The sequence below is a fragment of the Microplitis mediator genome, chromosome 5, assembly GCF_029852145.1.
Source record: "Microplitis mediator isolate UGA2020A chromosome 5, iyMicMedi2.1, whole genome shotgun sequence".
NCBI classification, from domain to species: domain Eukaryota; kingdom Metazoa; phylum Arthropoda; class Insecta; order Hymenoptera; family Braconidae; genus Microplitis; species Microplitis mediator.
The window spans coordinates 26,658,383-26,684,029 of record NC_079973.1 but is presented as its reverse complement, the minus strand read 5'-3'; the positions used below and the strand labels follow the sequence as shown (position 1 = coordinate 26,684,029).

The 25,647-nt window shown below is 33.3% G+C and overlaps 6 protein-coding genes across 12 annotated transcripts; 2 read left to right on the top strand and 4 right to left on the bottom strand.

The window, feature by feature from the left end:
- The first annotated feature begins 484 nt into the window (after window positions 1-484).
- LOC130667604 (coiled-coil-helix-coiled-coil-helix domain-containing protein 2) lies at window positions 485-1,537 on the top strand. The gene is made up of 3 exons (XM_057469280.1): window positions 485-644; window positions 907-1,283; window positions 1,368-1,537. Exons 1-3 carry the CDS (start codon window positions 604-606, stop codon window positions 1,373-1,375), a joined length of 426 nt encoding a protein of 141 aa, XP_057325263.1. The 5' UTR covers window positions 485-603; the 3' UTR covers window positions 1,376-1,537.
- Window positions 1,538-2,295: 758 nt separating this feature from the next.
- LOC130667595 (mitochondrial Rho GTPase) lies at window positions 2,296-7,878 on the bottom strand. 4 transcript variants are annotated; one of them, XM_057469265.1, is made up of 11 exons: window positions 6,637-7,878; window positions 6,202-6,560; window positions 6,094-6,135; window positions 5,389-5,675; window positions 5,133-5,325; window positions 4,808-5,074; window positions 4,514-4,726; window positions 4,066-4,262; window positions 3,680-3,718; window positions 3,319-3,390; window positions 2,296-2,543 (listed from the first exon to the last, which is right to left on the bottom strand). In XM_057469265.1, exons 1-11 carry the CDS (start codon window positions 6,833-6,835, stop codon window positions 2,417-2,419), a joined length of 1,995 nt encoding a protein of 664 aa, XP_057325248.1. In that variant the 5' UTR covers window positions 6,836-7,878; the 3' UTR covers window positions 2,296-2,416. The 4 variants fall into 4 exon arrangements, with proteins under 4 accessions (XP_057325248.1, XP_057325249.1, XP_057325250.1 ...); XM_057469266.1 differs by lacking the exon at window positions 3,680-3,718 and having other exon boundaries at window positions 6,637-7,877; XM_057469267.1 differs by lacking the exon at window positions 3,319-3,390 and having other exon boundaries at window positions 6,637-7,875.
- A 2,401-nt stretch (window positions 7,879-10,279) lies between these two features.
- Window positions 10,280-13,714, top strand: LOC130668970 (hexamerin-like). The gene is made up of 5 exons (XM_057471572.1): window positions 10,280-10,423; window positions 10,500-11,128; window positions 11,200-12,139; window positions 12,215-12,637; window positions 12,695-13,714. The coding sequence occupies exons 1-5, from the start codon at window positions 10,348-10,350 to the stop codon at window positions 13,360-13,362; spliced, it is 2,736 nt and encodes a 911-aa protein (XP_057327555.1). The 5' UTR covers window positions 10,280-10,347; the 3' UTR covers window positions 13,363-13,714.
- Window positions 13,468-15,093, bottom strand: LOC130668974 (troponin C). The gene is made up of 3 exons (XM_057471581.1): window positions 14,935-15,093; window positions 13,865-14,285; window positions 13,468-13,749 (listed from the first exon to the last, which is right to left on the bottom strand). The coding sequence occupies exons 1-3, from the start codon at window positions 14,935-14,937 to the stop codon at window positions 13,721-13,723; spliced, it is 453 nt and encodes a 150-aa protein (XP_057327564.1). The 5' UTR covers window positions 14,938-15,093; the 3' UTR covers window positions 13,468-13,720.
- Window positions 15,094-17,373: 2,280 nt separating this feature from the next.
- LOC130668972 (ileal sodium/bile acid cotransporter-like) lies at window positions 17,374-21,717 on the bottom strand. Of its 3 annotated transcripts, none has more exons than XM_057471577.1 (7): window positions 20,804-21,000; window positions 20,048-20,377; window positions 19,773-19,982; window positions 19,234-19,408; window positions 18,784-19,046; window positions 18,518-18,704; window positions 17,374-18,438 (listed from the first exon to the last, which is right to left on the bottom strand). In XM_057471577.1, exons 2-7 carry the CDS (start codon window positions 20,372-20,374, stop codon window positions 18,269-18,271), a joined length of 1,332 nt encoding a protein of 443 aa, XP_057327560.1. In that variant the 5' UTR covers window positions 20,375-20,377; window positions 20,804-21,000; the 3' UTR covers window positions 17,374-18,268. The 3 variants fall into 3 exon arrangements, with proteins under 3 accessions (XP_057327560.1, XP_057327558.1, XP_057327559.1); XM_057471575.1 differs by lacking the exon at window positions 20,804-21,000 and adding an exon at window positions 20,482-20,600; XM_057471576.1 differs by lacking the exon at window positions 20,804-21,000 and adding an exon at window positions 21,191-21,717 and having other exon boundaries at window positions 17,375-18,438.
- Window positions 21,718-21,869: 152 nt separating this feature from the next.
- Window positions 21,870-25,443, bottom strand: LOC130668971 (uncharacterized). 2 transcript variants are annotated; one of them, XM_057471574.1, is made up of 8 exons: window positions 24,864-25,443; window positions 24,525-24,797; window positions 23,647-24,456; window positions 23,406-23,574; window positions 23,033-23,247; window positions 22,724-22,957; window positions 22,280-22,653; window positions 21,870-22,187 (listed from the first exon to the last, which is right to left on the bottom strand). In XM_057471574.1, exons 1-8 carry the CDS (start codon window positions 24,963-24,965, stop codon window positions 22,082-22,084), a joined length of 2,283 nt encoding a protein of 760 aa, XP_057327557.1. In that variant the 5' UTR covers window positions 24,966-25,443; the 3' UTR covers window positions 21,870-22,081. The 2 variants fall into 2 exon arrangements, with proteins under 2 accessions (XP_057327557.1, XP_057327556.1); XM_057471573.1 differs by having other exon boundaries at window positions 23,352-23,574; window positions 24,864-25,436.
- Between the last annotated feature and the right edge of the window lie 204 nt (window positions 25,444-25,647).

The window sequence follows — 25,647 nt, the reverse complement described above, 5'->3', positions numbered from 1 at the left end:
TATTTTTATTCTTAGAACAAAATATATTACGAAGTAAATAAAAATATAAATGCGTCACTATCACATGATTGGTTGGTGGTATATGTTATCTATATTTCAAATGTTGCAACAAACTGCGACATCTTATTTCACTCTTCATAAATTTTCATCAGAAAGTTATATTTTTCTCAGCTGTATAAATAAACAAATTATATAAATACTTGCATATATTTTTCAAAAAAAGCGCTTTCAGAAAATGTCCACTAGCGACCTCCGGTCCACAAAATTATTTAAAAAATTTATCATAAAAAATTAACAAATTAATTTAAAATAACAGAGGAATTAAATTAATAATTAATAATTTAATTGTCAATTGTTTTTGTAAAACTTCAGGTGAAGTATGAATTTAAAAAATTATATTTAAGGTTAGAGAAATTTCGAGAACTTTGTGGGTAAAAAAGAACTGCGCCGACTCAAACCTACACTTGGAAATCCTCTCCCACACTTACGCAACATTATCGACCAAGTTGAGTAAAAGTGTGCGTAAGCCCTCAGTTTTAACGAGAATTCAGAAGAGTCAGTACGTAAACTTGAGTTTTTATAAATTAAATAAAATCAGACAAAATGCCACGACGAGGACGCGCATCTGGACCTCCACCAAGGACGTAAGTATCAGATTTAAATAAAATTCAAAATTTTTAGACTTCAAAATTTTTTTTAAATTTATAAAAAAATATGAACGGATCTCATTCTTGGTAAATTAATAAATGACTCATTACGTCACAGTTACAAGGTCCATGGTCGCGAACAAAAATCTAATAGACGAAATCCTACAAGTGATTTTCAAAAAACTAGACGTAGAAAAAATTTCATCATGTTGCTCAATGCAGAAGTTGATTAAAATATTTATTGTAAAAAATTTTTTAGGGTTAGGGCACCAGCAAGAGCTGCACCAGCTCAGGTGCCAGCACGCGCTCCAGCTGCAGCACCAGCGCCAATGATGGCCACTCCATCTCAGGGGCCATCACTCATGGGACAAATGGCAGCTACCGCTGGAGGAGTCGCCATTGGATCAGCTGTAGGACACACAATCGGCCACGCAATGACTGGAATGTTCAGTGGTGGCTCCAACGAGGCAGCAGCACCAGCAGCTCCAGCGGCAGTTCCCCAGCAGGGATCAGCACCAGCCGGAGGCGCCTGTGCCTGGGAAGTCAAGCAATTCTTGGAGTGCGCCCAGACTCAGTCAGATCTCACTCTCTGCGACGGCTTCAACGAGGCTTTACGCCAGTGCAAGATGGCCAATCGTCAGTATATTTAAATTAAAATCAATCGTTCACCTTCTGTTTAAATGCAATCAATAACTTTATATTTTTATTTGTTTTTTACAGACATCTAAATCAATAGTAAATCTTAGGAAATAGACACATCAATATCAATCTTCAATAAACAATATGACAAACCAAGTTATTAAAATGCTGATGATATTTTAAATTAAATAATCATAATTCGAGTTCTGTATTAGACTTTGAAAATGTTAATAAAATTTAGAGTAAATTAATCATAAGTTATCAGTTATTACTCCTGCTTCAATTAAAGGTAATCGGCACTCGACACTGAAAAAAATCGGGAGTGATTACGAATTTTATTCAAATTCAAATTTACTCCAATTCGAATTATGAGTGTGAATGTAACAGACATCAAATTTTAAAAAAATGCGCATGTAAAAAATTTTCAAATTAATAAGTGTATTTTTTATAAATATTTTTTTTTTTAATTATTTATAATTTTAAATTTATCTGATGTCTGCTACATTCACACTCATTTTGAATTTAGATAAAATCCAAATCACTTCGGAATCATTAATCTGGAAAAATCAAACTCCGTAATAAATTTACTCCATATTCGGAGTGATCTTTTTTACTCCTGATTTTTTTCAGTGCATTAAATTAATAAAATTATCAAGCCTGTTAGCATTGAAATAGTCCTGATAAAAATCATGTTATCACTGAATAAATCCAACGTAAACAAGGATAAAAAAAATGAAGATGAGTTAGTAAGAAAAAAAAAACCAAGTACCAACGAACAATTATCTCGACACAATATCAAGGTGAAATCTAAAAGATAATTAATTGTACCAATCATTTTGTTTACAAACAAAAATATGCTTGTATTTTATTTATGGATAATGATAAATAAATTTTTAGTAGACAATTAATTGTTATTACAAATCCATTAGTTTGTAACTTAAAAGTTAAAACGTAAGTTGATGATTTACGGACTGATGGGGTTGGGGATAAAGTAAAATTTAAAAAAGAGTTACGTTGGGTAATAGAGTACTTTATTAACTTAACGCGTGCTTAAGGATAAGGTATCTTTAAACAAGTGACTGTACGATTACGAGGAAAAAAATAAAATAAAATAAAATATAAATGGTAGACTATCTTTTTTCTGAATTGAAGACTTTCATCATAATAAAACCAGCGACTGTTGCTGCTGCAAGTCCTAATCCAGCTTTCCACCAGACTACTGAGTCTCCTTGCATCAATCCAAACTGTTTCATGTGTCTGCAATAACAATAACAAACAATAAATCACAATATTTTCATTTTGTTTAAATAATAAAACAAATTAACGCCACTGTGTAATCAACGTGCTGTTTATTACAGAATAGCAATTGGTATTTTAAATAAATCATTTAATTATTTAAGGGCATTGTCAGACAGTGTCCCACTTTTTCAAATATTCAATCACTCAATCATAAGCATAATAAAATTTTATTAATTAATTTAAAAAGATTAAAGCATCAATTGAAAAAATGACAGCAGTTTTCAATTGTCACCGGGATATAGATATTTAAAAAAATTACTGACAGATGCTATCAATTGGGAGTTAAACGAAATTCGATAAATAAATTTTCCTCTACAAAATTTCGAATTTCAAAAGTGACAGAAGATTTTACTGAAATTGAGTTACCAAATTTTATTTACCTCCCAATTGATAACTGTCAGTAATTTTTTTTTTAATTAATTGATAAAAAAGAATACGGTCATTATCATTACAGTTCAGGGTCATTAAATATTTAAAAAAACTGGGGGGTATTGTCTGAGAATGCGCTTAATTATTTATTGATAAGCGATGTTCAGGCTTGTAAAAAATAATTGTTTCTATTAAATTGTAAGCTTGGGAAATAAAATGTGAATTTAATAAAAGAAAACCAATGACGAGTTGATGGCATGCACATGCCACACACCCACGAATTATAATTACAAATAAAAATTTATAATGTATATATAATATTAATATATATGTCTGTTTTTAAATGATTAAGGCAAACAGAGACCTTGTAAAAGAACTCCACCATTGTCTTGGTGAAGGATTGTCAAGCAACATGTAGACCATACGTCGAAAAGTGCTGAAAAGAGTCAGTTACATTGAGTCAATGATACATCCAACGCATTAATGATTTTATTTTTTAATTATTCATTAATATATGACATGGGGTGTGTGATTGTTAAACAAAAATTAAAGAAACAATTTAATAAGCCTGTACAGTAGCCAGTAGCGTACAAAATATTCATTGTATTTTATTTATACTTTTTTTTAAATTAATACACAATTACTTTAGTGATTGCTTGTAAGTTTACTAACGTGCCTAATATATAAAAAATAAATTAGCGGTACAGTGTATAATTTAAACCAACCTGTGTTTGTAAAATAATACCCACGCTGCTTGAAAGCGGCTAAACACGAAATTTCCGTTAGTTTCTTCTCATTGTTTACTTTATTTAATATAAATTCAAACGCGAAACTAAATATTTAGGCATTCAAAGGTGAATTTATGAGCCAATGAAAAGAGAAAAAAATTGGTGTACTAAGGGAAGAGCAAATAAATTTTATTTAAATAAATTCAGGGGTAACTTTTACGAATCTACGACTAATCGAACAATTGTTTCCATTGCCGTAAGAAAGCAATCTAGTTATCTCGAGGCATTCTTAGGCAGTAATTAAATCGTGGCGTAATTGAGGAATTTTTTTATTCATAATAATAAATAGTAACGGTGTTAAGTGTGAATATAAATATACTTACGGAAATGCTGCCATTGTTGCTAATTTAACAAATATTTCAGGTCTGACAGTGCGCGTAACACTGTACGGCTGCGGTGGCATCAGCTTGTACTTGTTGCAAAAGCTTGCTGGTTGTAGTAAATACTCTTGTTTAACTTCCGACAAATCACTTTTGTTGGCTATTATTAATACAGGTATTTTGCTGTCGGCAAAATATTTCTAAAAAAATATTAATACCAATCAAAATTTATTTTAAATTGAAATTACGTACGAATTCGGGGTGTGCGAGTCGAATAATTTGAAAATTTTTCAATCAGTCTCTACTTACCCTGACAAAAATTTGAGTTATTGGAAAAAATCACAATTTTTTTGTTCAAAATAAATTTTCGGAATTATTCGTTCGATTTGATACGAATGATTCATAAATTCTAACTTCGCACATCCCTGGTATAAATAAAAAAAATACTTACAATGTAAATTCTCGCAATGTATTCAAAAGATTTCGGATTACTTGCATCATAAACAAGTGCTGCTGCATCACATTGAATTTGTGCGGGAGTCAAGGCATCTTGAACGTTCATTATATTTATATCTCGCAGTATTATTGTTTTTTCTTGACCATACACGTGCACAGTATTTACTGTGACATTTGAATTTGATGGAACTTTCTCATCGGTCAATTTCTACAAATCATAAAAAAAATTATAAGTTATCTTTATGTAATAAAACAAATTAAAATAATTATTTAAATTAGTAAATCTTACTTCAAGCTTAGGATCAACAAAACTCCTGCACAGTGTCGTCTTCCCACTACTCTTTGGTCCAATTACATGACAAGTGTAAACATTACGACTCGATTGCTTTTTAGCGAGATCTAATTTTTTTTCTCTCGTAACAGTCACCGCACTTGTCTGACATTCATCATTAAAAATATTGTACCCGAGATACGCCATGTATTCAAGTGTTTTACGTACATTGGTTAGTGTTATTAGTGCCCATTGACACATGTATCCTTGATACGTTATCCAGCCCTACGATAAAAATTACCAGCTCAGTATATGTTAATAAAATAAAAATCAGCCAACGAACCTTTTCATTAGTCGCTACTGTATATTTGAACTCGTCTCCCCATGGCGGAGTTACGCAACGCGAAAACAATGATTCCATTTCAGAAGGCGACAGAGCACCGTCACGATCTCTGTCATGCTGCATAAATAATATTGTTAAAAATTCCTGCCCCTTGTGAGACAATTCTGTCGTACATCCTTGCGGTACTTTAAGGCTGTAATTTAATTATAATTAATTAATAAATAATACATCAATTAAATTATGCTAAAATACTTACGGTGGATGAATGTATTCTTTGGACATTTGTAATTCATTATCGTATCCGAATTTTCTCAGTGCTGCCCATGTTGTTTCATTCCTACCCCGTTGTATAAATAAACATTGTAAATACATAAAACCTTTCATAGTAACACACCCGTTGCAAGTACCATCGTTTATATTTTTTGATAGCACAGCTTTTACGTCTTCAAGTACTTGTGGCTGCAGCGGCGTATTAAAACATGATTGTTGGAACGCATTTAGCTCCATGTCATTTAGTAAACCGTCATTATCAAAGTCACAAATCTAAATAAATCATTTTTTTTTATTATATCAGCATCAAAACTCAAAGTTTCAGGGTTTCTACATCCAGCATATTAGCAAATGCGTAAATTGCGAATGCCTTCACCCCTTGGAAAAAACAAATAACGTTTCTACCCATTGACTGAAGACATTCGCTATTTAAATTCTGATACTTGTCATTTGTTTGATAGTAATTTCAGACCATCAATTTTGTTTACGTAAATGACAGTTCTGACTGTGATTAAGTTTTAGAAAATTAGTGTAATTAATGAATAGTATTTATAGTTTCTGCTTAGTTATAAATTGCAAATGACAATTTACGCTTACGCTAATAGTTGATCACATCATTGGTCGAAAATTAATTTCTATTCTATTTGAATCAACACTAATAATAATAATAAATAAAATGAAATGTCCTTACTTTAAATATTCTCTGTAAAGCAATTTTACACTCCTCAGTAAGCTGTAAAATGAAAATAAAATAAATTTTAAGTTACAAAAATAAAAATATAAATTTAATAATAATTACTTCTTGTGTACTGTCATTGTAAAGTGGCGTAGTAGGATGAAGTACAGCTTTTTGTGCATAATAAAACATTTCGGAAATATTTTGTAGCGTTTTGGCTGAACACTCAATACAACTTTCAACTTCAGAGAACTCTTTCATTATCGCGTGGTACGCCTCAATATTTGAGTAATCAACTAGATCTATTTTGTTTCCAACCAATACCACAGGACATCTATTGCTGGTGGAACACTTTCTGATGAGAGGTAACCAGTAATTAGCAACCCTGTCAAGCGTGTCGTCATCATCAACCGCGTACACCACACAAATAACATGAGCTTTTTGAATTTCTTCCTTCAGTTGATCGTCTGTCTGCTCCGTAGCTGAAATTATTAACAAAAGAAATTATAAATTTTCCAGCAATGAACTTTAAAAAAATAAACAGTTACATGTACTCACCAGAGTAATCAACAATGTGTGTGGGAACCTGCTCAGGAGTTACGTCCGCAGGGATGGTAATTTCCTCAGCCTTCTTGGGAACATCTTCGGCATATTCCTCACTGACCAAGGACAGTATCAGCGATGTCTTGCCCACACCCTGGTCACCAATCAGGAGAATCCTGACATTACGTCTCGGTGCAACCGGTCGCTGGACCATGCTTCCTAGCTTTCTGCCCCGGGCACTAGTGACTAAACCAACAACCCATCAACCTCCAAGTGTATCAAGTCCAGGTTTATTTACTTGTCACTCAACTCCATTGTCCTTGGAGTATTGAGCACTCACTCAAACTCTGTTTCGTTAACCTCGGCACATCTAACCTCTTTTACTTTAACTTACAACCAACCAACTGGATTCTCTATACTAGTCTACTGTGCAGTATAATGTAATGATGGTACTGATATATGATAACGAACTAGTGCACCAGTGTATGCAGTGTAGGTGGTGGTGGGTATGCTTTCCTTTGACTCCCGTTGTCCCTGTTCTGTTGTTAGCTCGTCACCAAAATCAAACGCACCTTGGAAAAATACGCGCGCAAATCCAAAGCATTGTCAGTCATCCATACACTAAATTCCAGTATATCATCAATCAACTTACACATAACATCCAAACGTCCACATATATTTAATATACATATAAAAAAATCACCCTTACTGTTATCCGACCCAAAAGTTTGACCTTTTTTTAACCTTTATTATTTTATCCACTCACTTTACTTCGGTAACCTACCAGCCCGTCATGTTCTTCCTCGCACTCAGTTTCAGCAGCTACCAAAGCCATCAAACCAACACATCTCCGCGGGTTACATATACTATAGATATTTGTATATATGTACATATGAACATATGGATGTGTAGGTGAAAGAAAAACACACCCCACATGCAGAGAACACCGTGGGTGGTTGCGAATACTGGCAGAGGCCAACGTTGCCAGTGTGTAGAGTCTAGGGTAGGGTTCACACACCATCCAGGGGGTAGTTTGGTCTGGGTAGAGGTCTGAGTATTTCAAGGTTAGGAATTGAGAGAGAGAAGTAGGAAAATAAATTATGATGAAGGAGAGAGATGGACAATTGTTGTATAATGTCAAGTACACACACTACTACCGTTTTTGTAAAATTCTACTTAGATTATGCGCGAATCCATCGATCCTACAATGGCTATTTATTTTATTCACCAGGTCCAGGACCAAGACTCGAAATCTTAATCTTTTGAATTTTCTACGCAGTTTTTGATTTTGAATTTTTTAGCGCGAAAAGTAAATGCGTTTTAAAATTCTAATTTTAAATAAGTAAAATTTTTTTTTTTTTTAAATAAATTTACTTCCGGTGAAAGGATTTTATTACTTTTAATAATTGCGTTCAAAATTTATGGCGTGGAAAAATATTTTTAAATTGATGCAGATGTAAGATGATGAAAGTCGGGCAACTGCTGCTAATTATCATTGATTAGAGTGTTGTTAATTATTGTAAATGTTAATTAACATGTACTTGATGAATAAATATTGAGAATGAGATTTTAAAATAATTCATTCAGCTTGAAGATAAACTGAACGATAGCCAAGAGCGATATCTCATGTAAAGTTATTTAAAAGATATCTTATTGTAAAAGTTAAAAGTTATCGGTCAAGACATTTTGAATTTGAAATTATGAATTTAAAAAATAATTGTTTTACTAAATCAATTGAAAAGTATTTTTTAGCTGATTTTTAAATTCAATTTGAAATTTTATTCCGTTATAAAAATGAACATTTTTAACTTCCCGCTAAGAAAATTGTAAATTTTCAAAAATTCGGGAAGTTATTGGTTTTGGTCCAATTTACGAAAATCAAATTTCCATCAGATGTCGACGTTTTGAGGTCCTAGGAAACTATTCTGACTAATTTCAAGATGATGTCCGAGTGTATGTATGCATGTATGTATGTATGTATGTACGTACGCACGTATGTAAATACCTGTATCTTTTGAACGGATCAACCGATTTTGAACTTTAAGGTGTCATTCGGCGCGGCTTGTCAATATCTTGAAGCTGTGAGAAATTGAGCTTGATCGGTAGGGCTCGTTCAGAGATATTCCAAAAATAAAATTTTGTCAAAAATGTTTTTTTTTTATAACTTTTAATGTGCTCAATGGATTGATCTCAAAATCGATTGGGCTCGAGAGCTTTATAAGCCGCGTCGAATGCCACCTCAACCATCAAAATCGGTTCATTCGTTCAAGAGAAACCGTTGTCGAAAGAATTAAAAAAAATTTTTTTTTTTTAGTTTTTTGAAATATCTCAAAATCGACTCGATAAATCGAACTCAAAATTTGATCAGCTTTAGAACTTGATAAAACGCGTCGATTGCGACCTCAACCGTCTCAATCGGTTTATTCGTTTAAGAGATATCGTTGGAGAAAAAATGGTAAAAAACTATTTTTTTCGAAAAGAACGGCATACAAAAGTATTTTAGATCTCGAAAATGTATTCTCGACAAAGTTTTCGAGCTCAAGGAGCTCAAAAACAGCGGAAAGTTTTAGGGCTGGCCCGCAGGGTCAACCGATAGACTGATTTTTTTTCAAGGTGTCTTTTAAATGTCAAAAATTAATTTATACACTAAACTTATAAGTTATAAGTAATGTTATTTTTAAATTATAATTATTACAGATAACTTATAGACATCTGGAGGTTGGGCTGAGGGTTAAACGTCATCGCTGTTTTTCATACTCAAAGAAAATAACTGAATTATCTTTCGAAAATTCGATTAAAATTTAAAAAAATAAAATTTTGAAGCCTGTAAATTATGTCGCATAGATATTTGTATTCTAACTGAGATTCTAGAGAAAACGTCACTTCTCTTTCTTCTTTTGCACTCATGGAGAAGAAATGATAATTTTCTGTGAATCAAAATTTCAAAAAAATAAAATCTATATCTTTATCATAGGTTTTGAGAAAACGTTAAATGCCTCCATTTTTTCGTTTCTAATTTAAATGAAAAATTTAATTAAAAAGAAAATAATTTGCGGTAATTTTTAAGAAAATAAAAAATTTAAAAATAGTTTACAATCAACGTAATAAATTATTTTGTTTATTTCGTTTAAGCGTGACGTTTTATTTTTTCGTGTTGGTTTTGTTAATTGCAGATGTTGATACAACTTATCAGAACGACAGAGACGAAATAAGTTACTAATATTAAATATTATGCAATTAAAAAAAATATATAATGAAGATAATTTTTAAAAATATCATACCCAGCAAACGTGATGTGCTAATTCTTATCCATATAATTTTTGATCATGTAATACATTTTTTAAAACTAAAAGTACATTGACCTTTTAATTTTAGCATTACAATATTTTTTTGTTTTTTTTTTTTTCGCACCAGTTGACAAATTACTGAGACAGTAAAATGGGAAAATAAATAATATAATTAGTGGATTTATTGATGTAGGAAAATTCTAGACTACATCATCCCTCAACTATATAAATATTTGATAGCGATGACCTGAGATTGCGTGAAAGAGACGATAGTTGAATAATATTTATTACAGTGTACTCCCCTCGAACAACAACAAGTCAACAAACAAAGTTCATGGAGGTCAGGAAGATACGGCCGAAAGCGCCGATATGGATTTGGTATAAAAGCGAAAATATTTTGGCAGTATGGTACAGAAGAGTTTTCTGATTTCGAATCAGAATGCGCATCTTTTTCTTGCTGGTAGCCCTCGCGGCTGCAGTGGCCGCTATCCCGACTCCTCTTAGACAGCATGCTGGTAAGCATTAACATTAATTAATAAATTAATAAATAATAATTAACTCGTTAATTGATTTCTTAAATTTATCCGGCAGCCGACCAGGAATTCCTGAAAAAACAGCAAGACATCATCCACTTGTTGGAGCACATAACACAGCAGACTCCCGACAAACAAGTCTACAACTTGGGAATAAGCTACGACATTGAGCAGAGCTATGCTGACTACAGCGAGCCCCACATAGTAGAGTACTACGTCGGTCTCGTCAAACATGGACATGTCCAGCCAAGAGGAACTGCCTTCTCACTGACCATCAGCCAACTTCGTAAAGAAGTTTCTCTGCTGACTCGTATGTTCCTTGGAGCCAAGAACTACTCAGTATTTTTCAAGACTGCTGCTTGGGCCCGCATCCACGTAAATGAACACCAGTTCATCCAGGCATTCATCACCGCTCTTCTCCAACACCCAGAGACCCAGGGAGTTATTCCACCAGCTCTGTACGAAATCCTACCTCAGCATTACTTCGACGCTCGCGTCATCCACGAAGCCCAGAATGTCAGAATCTACGGTATGGACAACCCAATGACTGAACAGACAGTTGTCATCCCAGTAAACTACACTGACTACCTTCCTCACGGAGAGCACCAACTCTCTTACTTCACCCACGATATTGGTCTTGCTCTCTACCATGCGTACTTCGCACTCGCTGGTTACATGATCCCTGAAGTAAGTATTTCATTACTACATTGAAAGAAATCGTTACGATTTATTTATGATTCCTTTAATTATTTATTTAGGGTTACAAAGTACATGGTGTTGAGGGTGAAACCCACCACACATCACACATTGGACGTGGATCACACTACTGGTACATCCACCAACAACTTCTGGCTCACTACAACCTAGAACGTCTGTCCCATGGTCTTGGACCCATCGATGAAGTCGACTACGAACACATCAAGACCCCATACCACCCACACTTGTACTGCACCAACGGACTCCAGTTCGCTGGTCGCTCTCACGAAATCACCCTCACTCCCTACTACGCAGACCTCGTAAGAAACGCACACGCTCTTGAGCAAAGAATTGTCGATGCCATTGACTCCGGCTACGTAATCACACCCCAGCAATCTTTCCTATCCCTCTTCCATTCCCAAGGACTCAACATCCTCGGAGAAATAATTGAAGGTACCGGAAAATCCATCAACCCACGTTACTACGGCAGCTACCAGGCCGTAGTCCACCAACTTCTTGGCAACGCACCGGAATTCAGTACCATCTGGGAGTACACTCCATCTGCTCTTGATCTCCATGAGACATCAGTCCGCGACCCAGCCTTCTACCAACTCTACAAACGTGTGATAAAATTATTCCAACGTTACCAGGAGTCTCTTCCAGCTTACCAATACAACGACCTAATCGTTCCTGGTGTAACCATCGACAAAATCATCTTCCCCGACCTCAATACCTACTTCGACACCCAAATCGTCGACCTCGACAACGGAATTTACCAACCGGTCAACAAGAACGAGCAGGAGAACCTTAAAGTAAAGGCCGAGGTTAAGAGAATCAACCACAAGCCATACGAATACCAGATTGTTGTCAACTCCGAGAAACCCATCACCAACGCAGTCGTACGTGTCTACCTTGCACCCAAATACGACTACGATGGCAAATTAGTCGACATCAGCCACCACAGACATTACTTCGTTGAACTTGACCAATTTGTCTACGACTGTAAGTTTATTTCTAACTATCAATAATTATTTTTAGATCAAATAAACCAACTAATCACCTAATTTAATGTTACAGTCCAAGAAGGCAAGAACGTAATCGTCAGAGACTCTCACCACGCACCACACTTGAGCCACGACTACCCAACTGTCCACCACATCAAGACATACATCGACAGCGCAGTTCGTTCCCAGAACCCGTTCTACGTTACTGAGCCATCCCAAATCTTCGGATTCCCCGCCAGACTATCAATTCCTAAAGGTCGTTACGGTGGATTCCCACTCCAGGTTCTCGCCTTCATCAGCGTTCCTGAACACACCAGCTCTCAGTATGGACCAGTCGTACCTGCCCAATACCGCACCTACCAGAAACCCCATTACCACGTTGTCGATGATCAACACTACCAACCATGGGTCCAAGAACAAAGATCTGGACAAGGTCTCTACGACGCCCTTGATGTTGTTCCCCACTACCACCAACACGGAATTTACGGCAAAGATGGTAATTATCATTATTTTAATAAAATTATTTCCTTAAGTTCATTATTTTCAATTTCAGTTTCAGTTGAACAAATGCACTACTACTACGGTCACTACCTTTACCACAAATACCCACAATACTACCCCTTCCACTACCACCAACACTCTGAGAAATATTGGCCAACCCAAGAATACCATGGAATCCACCACCCAGAATACCAAGGACAACAACAAGTCTACCAGCAATGGCAAGGACAAGGACCATACCAATACCAACACCAATACCCACACCAAGTACCCGCTGGTCAAATCTTACCCGTAGGACAACACAAAGTATACCAAGGTGAAGGTGTCTACCAACACGGTGCCGCAGTTTACCCATACGTCGTCGGAGGTACCGTACAAGGAGTGAAACACGAAGTCCACCCAGAAGTACACCAAGGAGTCCACACCGAAGCACACCAAGGAATGCACCACGAAGTCCAGTCTGACCAGACAACTGGCTACGACGTCTACAAGCACAACATCGAGTACTTGAAGAAGTACTACCAAGGCAAGCACATCAGCGAGATCATCGGTGGAGCCGTTTCCCTGGACTACAAGCCTCTGGGTTACCCACTGGACAGACCTCTTGCTCCAAGCGCCTACTACATTCCAAACATGATGGTATCAGAGTTCGTCGTCTACCACCACGACGGCCATTTCCAAGATGAGCACCACCACGAAACCCACCCCATGACTTACTAAGCTAAATAATTATTTTTTATTTCTTTCACACTTTCATTACTTCTTTTCCTATTTTTTATGTTAGCCCTCACTTTGTAATTGGTAATACTCAAAATAAATTATCCGTTATTTGATACTAGAAAATAATATTTTTATTCTATTTATCTATTAATTAATAATTATTATTATTATTATTAAAATTAGTAATTAAATAATGTTAATGATGATGTGGAGAACTGATTGAATGTATAATGAAAATTATCAAATCGCATGCGAACATCTAATTTCTTCTTATGATGACAAAGCTGACTGTTGTCGTTTTAAATTTTGTCTTTTGCGTGGGTGCTAGTATTCTTGTGAAGATTAACTTGAACACGAGTTATTCACCAGTCATCATCTCCATGAACTCTGAAATAGAATTTAAATTGTTTAGTCACGCGTTCTTAAAAAAGACAAGCTCATTAAATATAATTGCCTTATATATAAATATACATAAAAAATATTAATTATTAATAAAACTAACCGTCAAAGTCCACTGTGCCAGAGCCATCGGTATCAATTTCGGCAATGATACCATCGAGGTCCGAGCTCGTTAACTTGTCATCAAGAGCCGCGAGAATTTCTTTAAGCGTAGCCGTTGTGATGTAACCGTTTCCTTCACGGTCGTAAAGACGGAAAGCTTCTTTCAACTCTTCTTGCATCGCCTCGGCGTCTTCTTCTTCGAGGAATCTCCCGGCTATTTTACAGAACCCGTCGAAATTTACTTTTCCGACCTTATCGGGATCGTTTTCCGCGATGATTGCGTTCAGCTCGGCATCGTCGAACAACTGGCCCATGGTGTTCAATATCGTCGAGATCTTTATGGTGTCAATGAAGCCGCTCTTGGTGGTGTCAAACATTTGAAATGCTTTGCGCATTATCGCGGTCTTTTGTTCATCTTCTTCCTGAAATTTATCACAAACAGAATAAATAAATTTTTTTCAAATTTAAAAAACACCACTAGGTGTGCGAATAGTTCGACTTTACGAGATATTCGTATCGAATCGAACTATTCAAATAATTCATAAAATTTCGAATAGTTCGAAACTCTCCGTATTGTTTGTAAATTCACGAATTATTTGAAAATTTACGAATAATTCAAAATTTTCTTGTAAATGACTTAAAATTGTAATATTTTTTCCAATAATTCAAATTTTTATACGGGGTAAGTTGAGCTCAGACACGAAACTACGAAAAATTATTTTAAAAATTACGCGCTCCACTAAATCGAAATTGAATATTTGAAAGCTGATCAAAATTTTGTCGATTCGAATCGAGTAATTTGAAAAGTTACCAATAATTCGAAAACTTTCGGGTAATTAGAAAATTTTCGAATCATTCGATGTGATTCGTACACGATTTGCACACCCCCACACTTCACTTAAAAGTAAAAATATCACTTGGTCACCATTAATATTTGTCACAGATTTTAAAAATTGATAAGTAAAAAAACTAAAAAAAAAAAAAATAAATGAGTAAATTTAAAGAGATAAGAGTTTTAAAAATAAGAAGATCAGAAGATAAAAAGGGATTAGTCGCGATAATAAATCTTACCATGGTGATTGATGTCTTGCGTTGCAAACGGACGAAAGTTACCTGACGCGAACCTGCAGCTTCTCGGGGAGATATAAAGGCCCGTGGGGTGAACCAGCTAGAAAGCCACTACCCAATTACACACAAGTCTGCACAAAAATAGTCGACGCACAAGAGAAACGAAAAATGAAATATGTTATAAGTTTCCGCCGAGGTTTACACGCCGGCAGAAGGTCAATAGTTATACACAGACACTAAACTCATATTTTTATAGTTATTAAAAATCTTAATAGCCTCAGCATCCTAATGGATTACGCCTATTTATTTTAATCTCATTAATTATATCCGCTTACTAATTTAACAATTTCACTCCTTAGACTTTGAAAAATATCATCGGAAGCTTCATTTATTTTATTTTATTTTATTTACCAGCTCCGCTGCACATGACTGATTGCTTTTATAAATATTCGTTTTAACTTTTAAATTCAAACTATTCGCGGCAATAAAAAAATTAAAAAATTATAACCCGCCTACATACTTCCTGGTTGGCAAATATTATACTTTATTGAAGTATAAATTACTTAAATATTTAATATGTCTCATCTTTTCCAATAATAAAGGAGAGACCAGACTAGTCTATACATATTCTGGTTTTGTAAAAAGGTGTCGCAAGCAATTGCGTAATTGGGTTGAAACGTTGATGAGGCCGGTACAAAATTATCTTCCAGTAAAATTTTTGGCTCAATAATGCTATGCCTTTTTTTATTATTTATTTTAAATACTACAAAGAGCGCATACATATATTTGTACCAATATTATATACATTTAGAATATAATTTATCGAAATTTAAAAAATTGGACGACCTTCCAATGTACCCTCGATTAAACAGACACTTGACAATGGAATTGTAACAAATAAAATGTATGTTAATAGACATTAATAAGTGTTAATTCAAACGGGAGCAGAGAAAATTGGATTGCTCGTTGTTTAACGGCTCGTTTACCCGAAGATATAAACCAACTCGTGGACTTGTTTTAAACTTTGTCTGCTCAGATTAAATGGATTATAATAATGATATTCTTCTCCTCGACAATAAAAATATATACATATAATATAATATATTAATAAAAGTATGAAACCCATCAACGGACAGCATGTGCCAAATTTTAAAAACACTATTATCTGGCAACCGACTTGTCTGTGATACGAGTCGTTTGAAGAGAATGCAATGCAGTGCAAGATGATGATATGCTGATGGTCCTTTTTCTGTGCACTTAAATTCGCTAACACTGAAGTGTTTTCTTCTCCATCTCTATCTCTATCCTCTGTTTCATCTTTTCGCGCATTCCACTTTAACAGAATACAATAATAATAATGATGTGTTATTTTATCCCCGCGAAATTTTCGAGTATTTAAATATCTGCAACCCACACTTTATATTACAAACGTATGTACGATGATTTGTAACGAGTAATTTGAATTGTAGTGAATAATTAATCAACGGTAGTTAGATTGTACGCTGTTGATGTTAATGCTGATGCATTGGTTATTATCCTTACTATTAAAAACAGATGCTGACCTGAAACACACATTACTCAAGGTTGAAATTGATTGCAATGTTTAAATAACCATTGGATAATTTCCTTATGTCTGTTATTATTAACTTGGCGGTTTTTTTTAATTTTCGCGGTTTAAAAATAATAAATAAATTTTTAAAATTTACTGGTAACATTGTCAACACATTGATGATTTATTTATTTATTCAGGTTCATTGACCTTTTGATCCAGCATTAGATCTTTCGCTGTAAGTTATTATGATTAATAGCCAGTTGTGGTCCTTTTAAATGTTTGTAGTTAAGTGTTTTGCATTTAATTGGCTTTGAGCCCATCATATCACAAAACTATACGCAAATAAATATCCCGTGGGTTTTAAATATTTTACCCACATTATTATTATCATTATTATTGTTGTTATTATTATTAATATTATTATTATTATTACAATTGAGGATAGTTCGTTACGCGTCATCAACAACTCTTACTAAAAATAAATCAGTATGACAGTTTCTGAAAACGTCTTTATGTAACAAAACATAAATAAACTAAACTATTTATTTTACATTGGAATTTATACTCTGCTCGAGGTTTATACATTCCAAAATGATTAACCATTTTATACAAACATTAATAAATGTTGTTACCACGGAAATCCGGATTACAGAGTTATCACAATATTTTAAATTAAACATTTAGGGAAATTTATTCTACAGGAAAAATATTTTTTAATTTAAATCAAATTTACTTAATTATGAAAAAAAAATTCACTGGCAGGATATCAGAGAAGAGCTCAAAAGTTTTCGAGCTCAGATTTTTTTTCATCGGGTTTTGTATAAAAGAAAATAAAAAGAAAAAGTTATAAAATTAAAATAACGCATTTTGTATCAATTATTTGTATTCCTATTTTAATAATCTATTTGTTTGTACATATTTATATTTATAAAATTCAATTGTACATATTTTTAAACAGACACTTTTAATATTTTATTTATAAAAAAATATTGTTTATATTTAAACAAATAAAAAAGTTTTAACAGTTAATATATTATAAAAAAAAAGTTGAAATTATTTGACACTTATAAACGTAATGACAACAATATTAATATGTCCTAATATTCAATATCACATGCCATAACATACAGCAGAATTAAAAATAATAATTAAAAAAATAATAAATTTTATAAATAATGTCGTTCAATAAAATTCATCATCACTCATAATCGACATAATAATTTTGAGCGGTGGATTATTCGACGCCTAGTTGATAACCTGACCTCGGTTCATCCGACTAGAATACATGTGGAATAATCCAATTTAATACCATTAAATTTGTTACTTAATTTATTATTTAAAGTAAAAAAAAATCAGTTAAGTTAAAGGCAACTCAAAAATGCGTACACTGGAAGTTAATGAAAAATATACCGAATTTTTAAATTGTCTATGGACAGTAAAATTATATTGTTATTGTTAGGAGTGACGTAATCTCAAAACACCACTGATGACCTAGAGATCTTCAGTTGATTTAAATGAACACTATTTGGCTCAATTGAAAATGTTTGTGTACGCATTAGTCGGCTATAAAAAAAAATTAAAGCTGATATTCAACTGAATTGCCGATTTATAACAAGATATTCAACTCGGCGCTGCCGAGTTTATATATTTTAGCTCCTAAAAAAATTAGGAGCCTGTTTTACGTATTAATGCATAACTAAGTAATTATATTTTAACAATAAAATATAATATTTATATCTAATTACAAAGGACCCTACTACCAGTTATTTTAAGTATCAATGCCGTTTATGGTGATTGTATTGCTGATAAATTTGATATGACGATAGGCATCCCATCGGGTTGTAATTTTTCAGATAATTTTTCATCTTTGTTTTTTCTGCGGTCGTAAATAACTTTTATCAGCCATAAAATCATCAGTGGAATCGGCGTCATTATGGCACAAGACACAGGAATCACTAAAAAAAATTATTTATTTATTTATTTGAATAAAAATAGAATGCAAGTGATTAATTAATTGAAAATTAAAATTTTTACCGGTGGTAAGATCGGCGGCTGGCTGCTGCATACCGGATTTTAAAAGAAAAATAGCGATTCCGGTGTTCTGAATTCCGGTTTCAATGGCAATAGCACGAACGTCAGGTTGCGGTTGTCGGAAGACCAGCATCATTATCAAACCGCATATGAATCCTAGCCATGGCAAACCCATTCCTGCTAGAGTTATCTGGTGAAAAATAATTTGAATTTAAATTTATGAATAAAATACTCGGTCTTTAGTTGAGATTTAAATATAAAATAATTACCTGCCAGGAAAATAATTGGAATAAGTATAAGTTTGTTACGATGGCGAAAATAACAATAAATAAAATTAAGATTACGGAAAAAGGTTTCATTATTCGGACCATTATCTTACAAAGTCGTGGGAATTTACGCTGAATTAAAAATCCAATTCCTAATGGAAGTACTAAACCTACAGCTGAAAATGCTATTCTGCTGTAAGGTATCTTTATATTTCCTTTGTCAAAAATATATTTACCCAGAGTAAATATCCACAGTGGCATGGTACCTAATAAAATAAAATAAAACATTTATAATTTATTATTTAAAGCTGTGGTGTCATTGCAAAAATTAACTGCGACAGACCACGCAGACTATTTACTTTAAATTTATGTATTTGATTTAAAATATTTCAACAGCTCGGAATTAAAATTAATGGGAAGATAAAAGAATAAAAATAGTATATATGTAATTACCAAAAGAAGCCAAAGTTGATACAGTTGTCATGCTGATAGAAAGTGGAAGGTTTCCACCCAAAAGCAAAGTCCATATGTTTGACGCTCCTCCACTGGGACTTATCCCAGTAAAAAATATACCGATTTGCATTTCTGGTTTGTTAGGGAACAATAACTGTCCGATACCAAACGCCAACTGTTTGTCAATAAACAATAAAATTAATTTATTTTATCAACAATGAATATGAATAATTATTTCCCACCAAACCCACATCGGAAGTTTAAATTCCCGCCCTGTTTAGAGGGAAGAAAGTCGTTCTTTTTTTTTCTGAGAGAACAAAAAAAATGATAAAAATTAGCGCATGCGCTATCCTTCCCGCAAACAGGTAAAAATTTAAACTTTCAGGTGCAGGTCTAATGAAAAATCGTATACACCACGGAGGAAAGGAGAACGTCCCAATCTGCGTGTTTTCCACCCTCTTCCTTGACTCGAATAGGCAATTACGCGGGCTGGAATGTCCTACTTTCCTCCCTAGGTGTGTAAAATACAAATAAATTACCAGAGGCATAATTATAAATTGACAAATCGATCCAATAATTGGCCCGACAGGTTTCCTTATCGTCTCACGACACACGTTCCAATCCATAGCGCATCCAAAATTAATATACAATATGCACACAAGAGCTACAACACTTCCAGTAAATAATCTATCGATTATACGTTCCGGACGTATGACAATTACCTCTAATTTGTTCAGCTCATAAGTTTTCTGCGAAGATTAAAATTGAGTAATTAATTTAATTACTGACAATAATAATTTATAAAAATACCTACCCCTTTTTCAGTGACTTTTAGGACAATGTCAGCTTTGCCAAGAAAAAGACCCGTAATATTTAAAGAACCATTGAAGCGATCGGCACCAGCGGGCAAAGATTCAACCCATGGTTCCCTGACGCTCACAATATTACGGTCAGTATTAGTGATGTCAAATTTAAGCCCCGGTCTGTCAACTCCCTCAGGAATTACCAATTCAAATGGGACACGTATTACGTCATCAAGATGAAGCTTGACCGACTGATTCCCTGCAAAAGATAACTGCCAGGCTTGGGTCGTTTGTATCCTCGTCAGTCCCAGCAACAGAATTCCAATGTACGCCAGCATATTCTAAAATTAAAAATGACAATACATCAAAATTTATATTTTTAAAATATTATTACAGTAATTTATCTTTGACAGTAATTTAAAAATAATTAATTATACTCAACTACCGATTTGAGATATGAATGTTTTGACATCATAATTTAAAATATTAAATATTCATTAACGACTAAAGTTTTATTAACTTGTTGCGTGATTACATTCAATCATAATAATTTAAATAACTGGCTCTATTGTTAATTCATTTATAAGTAAATATTAATACTCAAAATACATATGGGATTTAGTAAATTAATTTACTTTTATAATTATCCACTTTGACGCTCAATAATTGTTATTATAATTAAGCCGAGTATCATTTATGCAACTCACTCTCGCTTATTCCTCATATCATTAATTTTAAATCCCTACATATATAACATATCGACTTACATAAATATAAATAATTACAAAATACTTGAGAACTTTTAAATAGCAAGAAAATAATAAAACCAGGTACTGAAATTTAAAAAAAAGTCAACTGATTTAAAATTAACATGGACGTGGTATTTAAAGACAAGCACTCGAATGATTAAAAACTCAAAACTTGATAACTTGCTGATAAACCAAAGTACTATGGCCATTAAAAATTTTTACAAATCAGTAAAATAATCAGTAGACGGATGATAACACTAATTATCATCAATTTAATCGTAAAATCTTGTTTTTTTTTTAAGGAATTATAATTACTCGTTACCTGCAATTAGTATTGCAAAATAATAAACAATATTAGGTAATAATTGCATGTATATATTAAGTAATAAAGAGTTTATAAATTACCTTGAAATAAAAAAATGATTGTCGACAAATAAAACGCACGTTTCATTAAATTTGAAGTCACTGACTGGAGATACTTTCACGTGCGCTAGTTTCGAGAAAAGGAATAGACTGTTTTAAAAAAAAAAATTTATGTGGATCCACATTTGTGCGTGAAACCGGATTTAGGAGCAATTTCACTTTAATGTTAAGTAAATACAGTACTGATAGACGAGTAGTTATTTTACTGCCGGTGGCATATAACGATAATAATATAACGAATAAATAAAATAAAATAATAAAATATATAAACGTGCGTTTAGTCACATAGGCACATGTGCTCCGCGTCACTGAGATATAAATATACCCATAGTATATATATATATATATATAGTATATATTTGTCCTTTAAGGTATACGTAAGTATTGAATTAGCTGGAGTAGAATACGTCAGTGGTATAGACACTAAATACCTGACTTCTGACTCCGAAAATAATTCCTACAATGGTTTGACCGCTGCTCCTCTTGGTAGTAACAGTAACCTTGATTTGATTTTATCATTATTTTACATATATTCAGGATGTATATGTGTAAATATATGTAGGCGATCACGTAACGTAACTTTGACTATTTTCCGTGGCGGCATCTATGTAACTCGCCATAAAAACTCATTTTTTTTTAAATTAATAAATTGATTAATTTTAAATTCTGTAAGGTTTTAAAATTGTATTAATTATTTAAATTATACATTTAATTATTAATTATTTTTATCGGTCGCTGGTTCCCCAAAAAAATCTTGTATTAATAAATAAATAAATTATTTTTAGTATCACACGATTTATACAGATAATTGTTCTATAAAAATATTCATCTCCATGATTAAAAATAAATATTTTTTAAATTATTATTTTGGCTTCAAAAATCTTGGAATTCTAAATCGAATAATTTTTGTATGACATCGTCCATTTGAAGTTCTTTTGATATTTCTACAACCAACTCGTCTATCAGCTTGTCAGATATCCTGTCATCAAAATGATAAATAAATTTAGTAAAATGTAATGAGGTAAAATTAATATAAAGTCGATATATTTTAATTAATAGAATGAGGTTTACCATGAAACCACTTCCCAGGGTTTGTTTAAGCTGTTGCTGGTGTACATGGGACTCAAACTACAGAGACGTTGGTACTCATCTCGGTACTTGAGGAGCCGATCCGCTGAATCATGGGATACATTGAGTTTAGTCAGTCCAGAATTTTTATTGTCACTTGGAGCAGATTCTGTAGACTCTCGATCGCTTTCAGATTCACGAGAACTCTGGGTTTTGGAAGTCCGTTGAGTTTCTGAAGACTTGCTGCCATTGTCCTGGGACTCGGGCGACGTGATCGAAGATTTCCGACTGCTTTTCATTTTCTCTGCTAAATATTCGTGCAGAAACTCCAGGAGAGCCTCCATTGTCGTGGCTTCTTTCAATGATGAATTTTTTTGCTAAAATTTGTATTCTACTATCAACAAAAATCCCAATAAATAAATATATAAAATAAAAACGAGCATATACTTTTTTAGCAGCTAAAGAAATCAAATCCGTTATGATTGGAATTAAACTAGACAGTTGTTTATTTTTAATAACAATTTCTGTTGATGATTTTTTTTTATTGACATCAATCTGGTTGCTGGACTTTGTTGGTGGCCTACTTTGCGTATCATTTTCCCGCTTTATGTTTTTTTTTTTAATTTTGGTGACATTGGACATTGACGAGTGGCAAATACGCGATGATATTCCACGGCTCCCCTAAAAAATGAAATATTTATCATCAGTAATTAAAAAAAACTAAAAATACTAATTTCAAAAAATAAATTATCATACAATTTCCGAGTCAGTTGGCATCATTTCCATCACAGTTCTGATATCATCCTCTTTTTGATAATCTCTAGTCCTAACACGGCTTCGTTTCAGTACTTCACGTCTAGGCTTTTGCATCGGGATACTTTGATGAGGTTCAATTGGACCCGAGGCAGGATTATTCAACCGCAATCTGCCGACAGTAGTTCTCCTGTCTCTTGGATAGACACCGACAGTAACTATACACATATTCAATAATAATTCAACGCATAAATAATTTATCAGTAAACAAATAATCTAATGATTTATCAATTTTTTTCTATAAATATTAATCATCTGATACCAGGCCGTCGATTTCTCAGGCATTTTGTATATTTAGAATCAACGCTGTACATACTAAAGCGATTTGGATAATTTTTACGGTTGTCCAGACGATTTCGTCTTTTAGCTTCGGATGTTGATGCGCCAATGAGTGTCGGTGCCGTGTGATTGTAAGCTGATTCGTGGTCTGAAGTCAAACGTAGCTTTGATAAAATAGCATAGCACCTTTTCTGCGTATCTTTACCCTTCAATTAAAATATTTAGTTAATTATCATTGACCATCAGCGACTTAATCACGATAAATTTAAATAAATTACCAAAGGAAGCGGAGCAGTATCGCCAGCACCGAATAATTCAGCAGTGAGATTCATTTTTGAGCAAACGTCTCTCAGATCAATAACGACTTGTAAAATTTCTTTGAGCTTTCCCGGATGTCCTTTTAAAATAGAACTCGGTATGTGCTTACAGTAAGCACTCAAAGCGTTGAGTAATAATTGATGAATTGAGCATAATTTTTGTTCCAACGCTTGCATGTGCAGTGACAGCACCCGTTTAGTAGGTCGTCTAGCACCGGGTGACATAACTCTCACGTGTCTTTGGACGTCTGACATTTGACGTCTCAAATCATACAAATAATTACGTGAAAATCGTATTGCGAACTCCATAACTCGTTGCTGACGTCGTTTTAAATCGATATCGCCGTCTGGTTGGGGTATCCGACAGAGACGGTATGATATTTCATCCAGAAGTTCAGAAATTTTAGCTTGAATACCTAAAATTTTATGAGCTACCACTGGGTCTATACGTACGGCATGGACGGAATATTGATCACGCTCATTTTGTGATGTCAATTCAGGAGTTGAATTGCATTCACGGCAATTGTAGTCACGATAAAAAGTACAAGGACGTTCATGACGATGTCTTATTGTGTGCTCGTAGCGCAATTTTGTTGATTTGGATTTGAAATCCAGTTGAGATACCGGCGAGCGCTCGTAGACCAACTGATCCTCGTCTTCTTTCTGTACAGCCCGCAGTGTGCTGCTGCTTTCTGAGTCATTGTCATCATCATCATCATAGTTTTCAACTTCATAATCAAACTTCAGTGACTTTTTATCACTTCTAGGAACCTGAGCGCGGGAAAAATGATTGATGATGATTAAATTATCATTTAAAATAATTATAAATAAATAATTACCAAGTCATCATGTCTTTTGTCATCACTTGTACACGTAGTCAGTCTTTCTGTATGTTCAGAGTCTTCGTCAAACCTCCTGAGCTCTTGATCAACTTCTTGCAAATTAGCGCGTAGAATTTGCTTGGCATCAACGTCCCGATAACAATTAAGGTGATAATCTTCTTGATGTTCCTGCTGATTTACAAAAGAAGTCCAGACTCGTTCCTCATCATTTTTCGATCTCTGTCTTCGTACATCTTTCACGATATATTTGAATTGATTTGAAGGCACGTACTTGAAAAAATATTTAAAATTTTGAATTAAAAATATAATTATAGATAAAAATAAGTAAATATATACCTTGAAATTAAAGTCATTATCATCGTCATCGGTGTAGACATTTTCACAAGATTTTTTATCATTTAAATAATTAAATTTCATGGATTTGATGACGGATGACATGACCGTTTTTGGTTATGTCTGTCATCAAAAATAAATAATTTTTTTTTAAACTTTTTTTGTTTATTACAATATGTTATTTTAGTTTACCAAAATCCATTGTGTTATTATTATATTTTTATAAATTATAACGGGTTTAATTAAAGTTAATTTATTCCTAAAAACAATTTTAATTTAACAGTTTTTAAATTCAAACAGCCAATTATGAAAAATGCAAGTGCGTTTGTTTACGCGTCGTTGGGGAACGACCGGCTGCTGCTGCATTCATTCAAAAATTATTTATTACTCAATAATTACCTCATATTTTTTATAACATGAATTTAGATACCTTACATATATTTATTATTTTAAAATACCAATTATTGATTCCCGCTCATTTTAGCGATTTTTGAATTTTTTTTCTCCATCAAATTGCGCGGGATTTTTTTTTTAAATTTGAAATCATGTTAATTGTCGACAGTAATTAATAATAAAATTACCGACAGTAATTTCTTAATTACTTTTTTTTAACAATTTATAATTACTCAGACTTGATCAAAGTATTTAAATATTCAAGTCTGAAAAAAGTCTGATATTCAAAATAAATTCAAAAAATAAAATTCTGCATCACAAAAAAATGATCAACCTGGTGGTTTTACAGCAAGACAAGACGTTTTTTGTAATTGCATGTATATTAAAAAGTAAA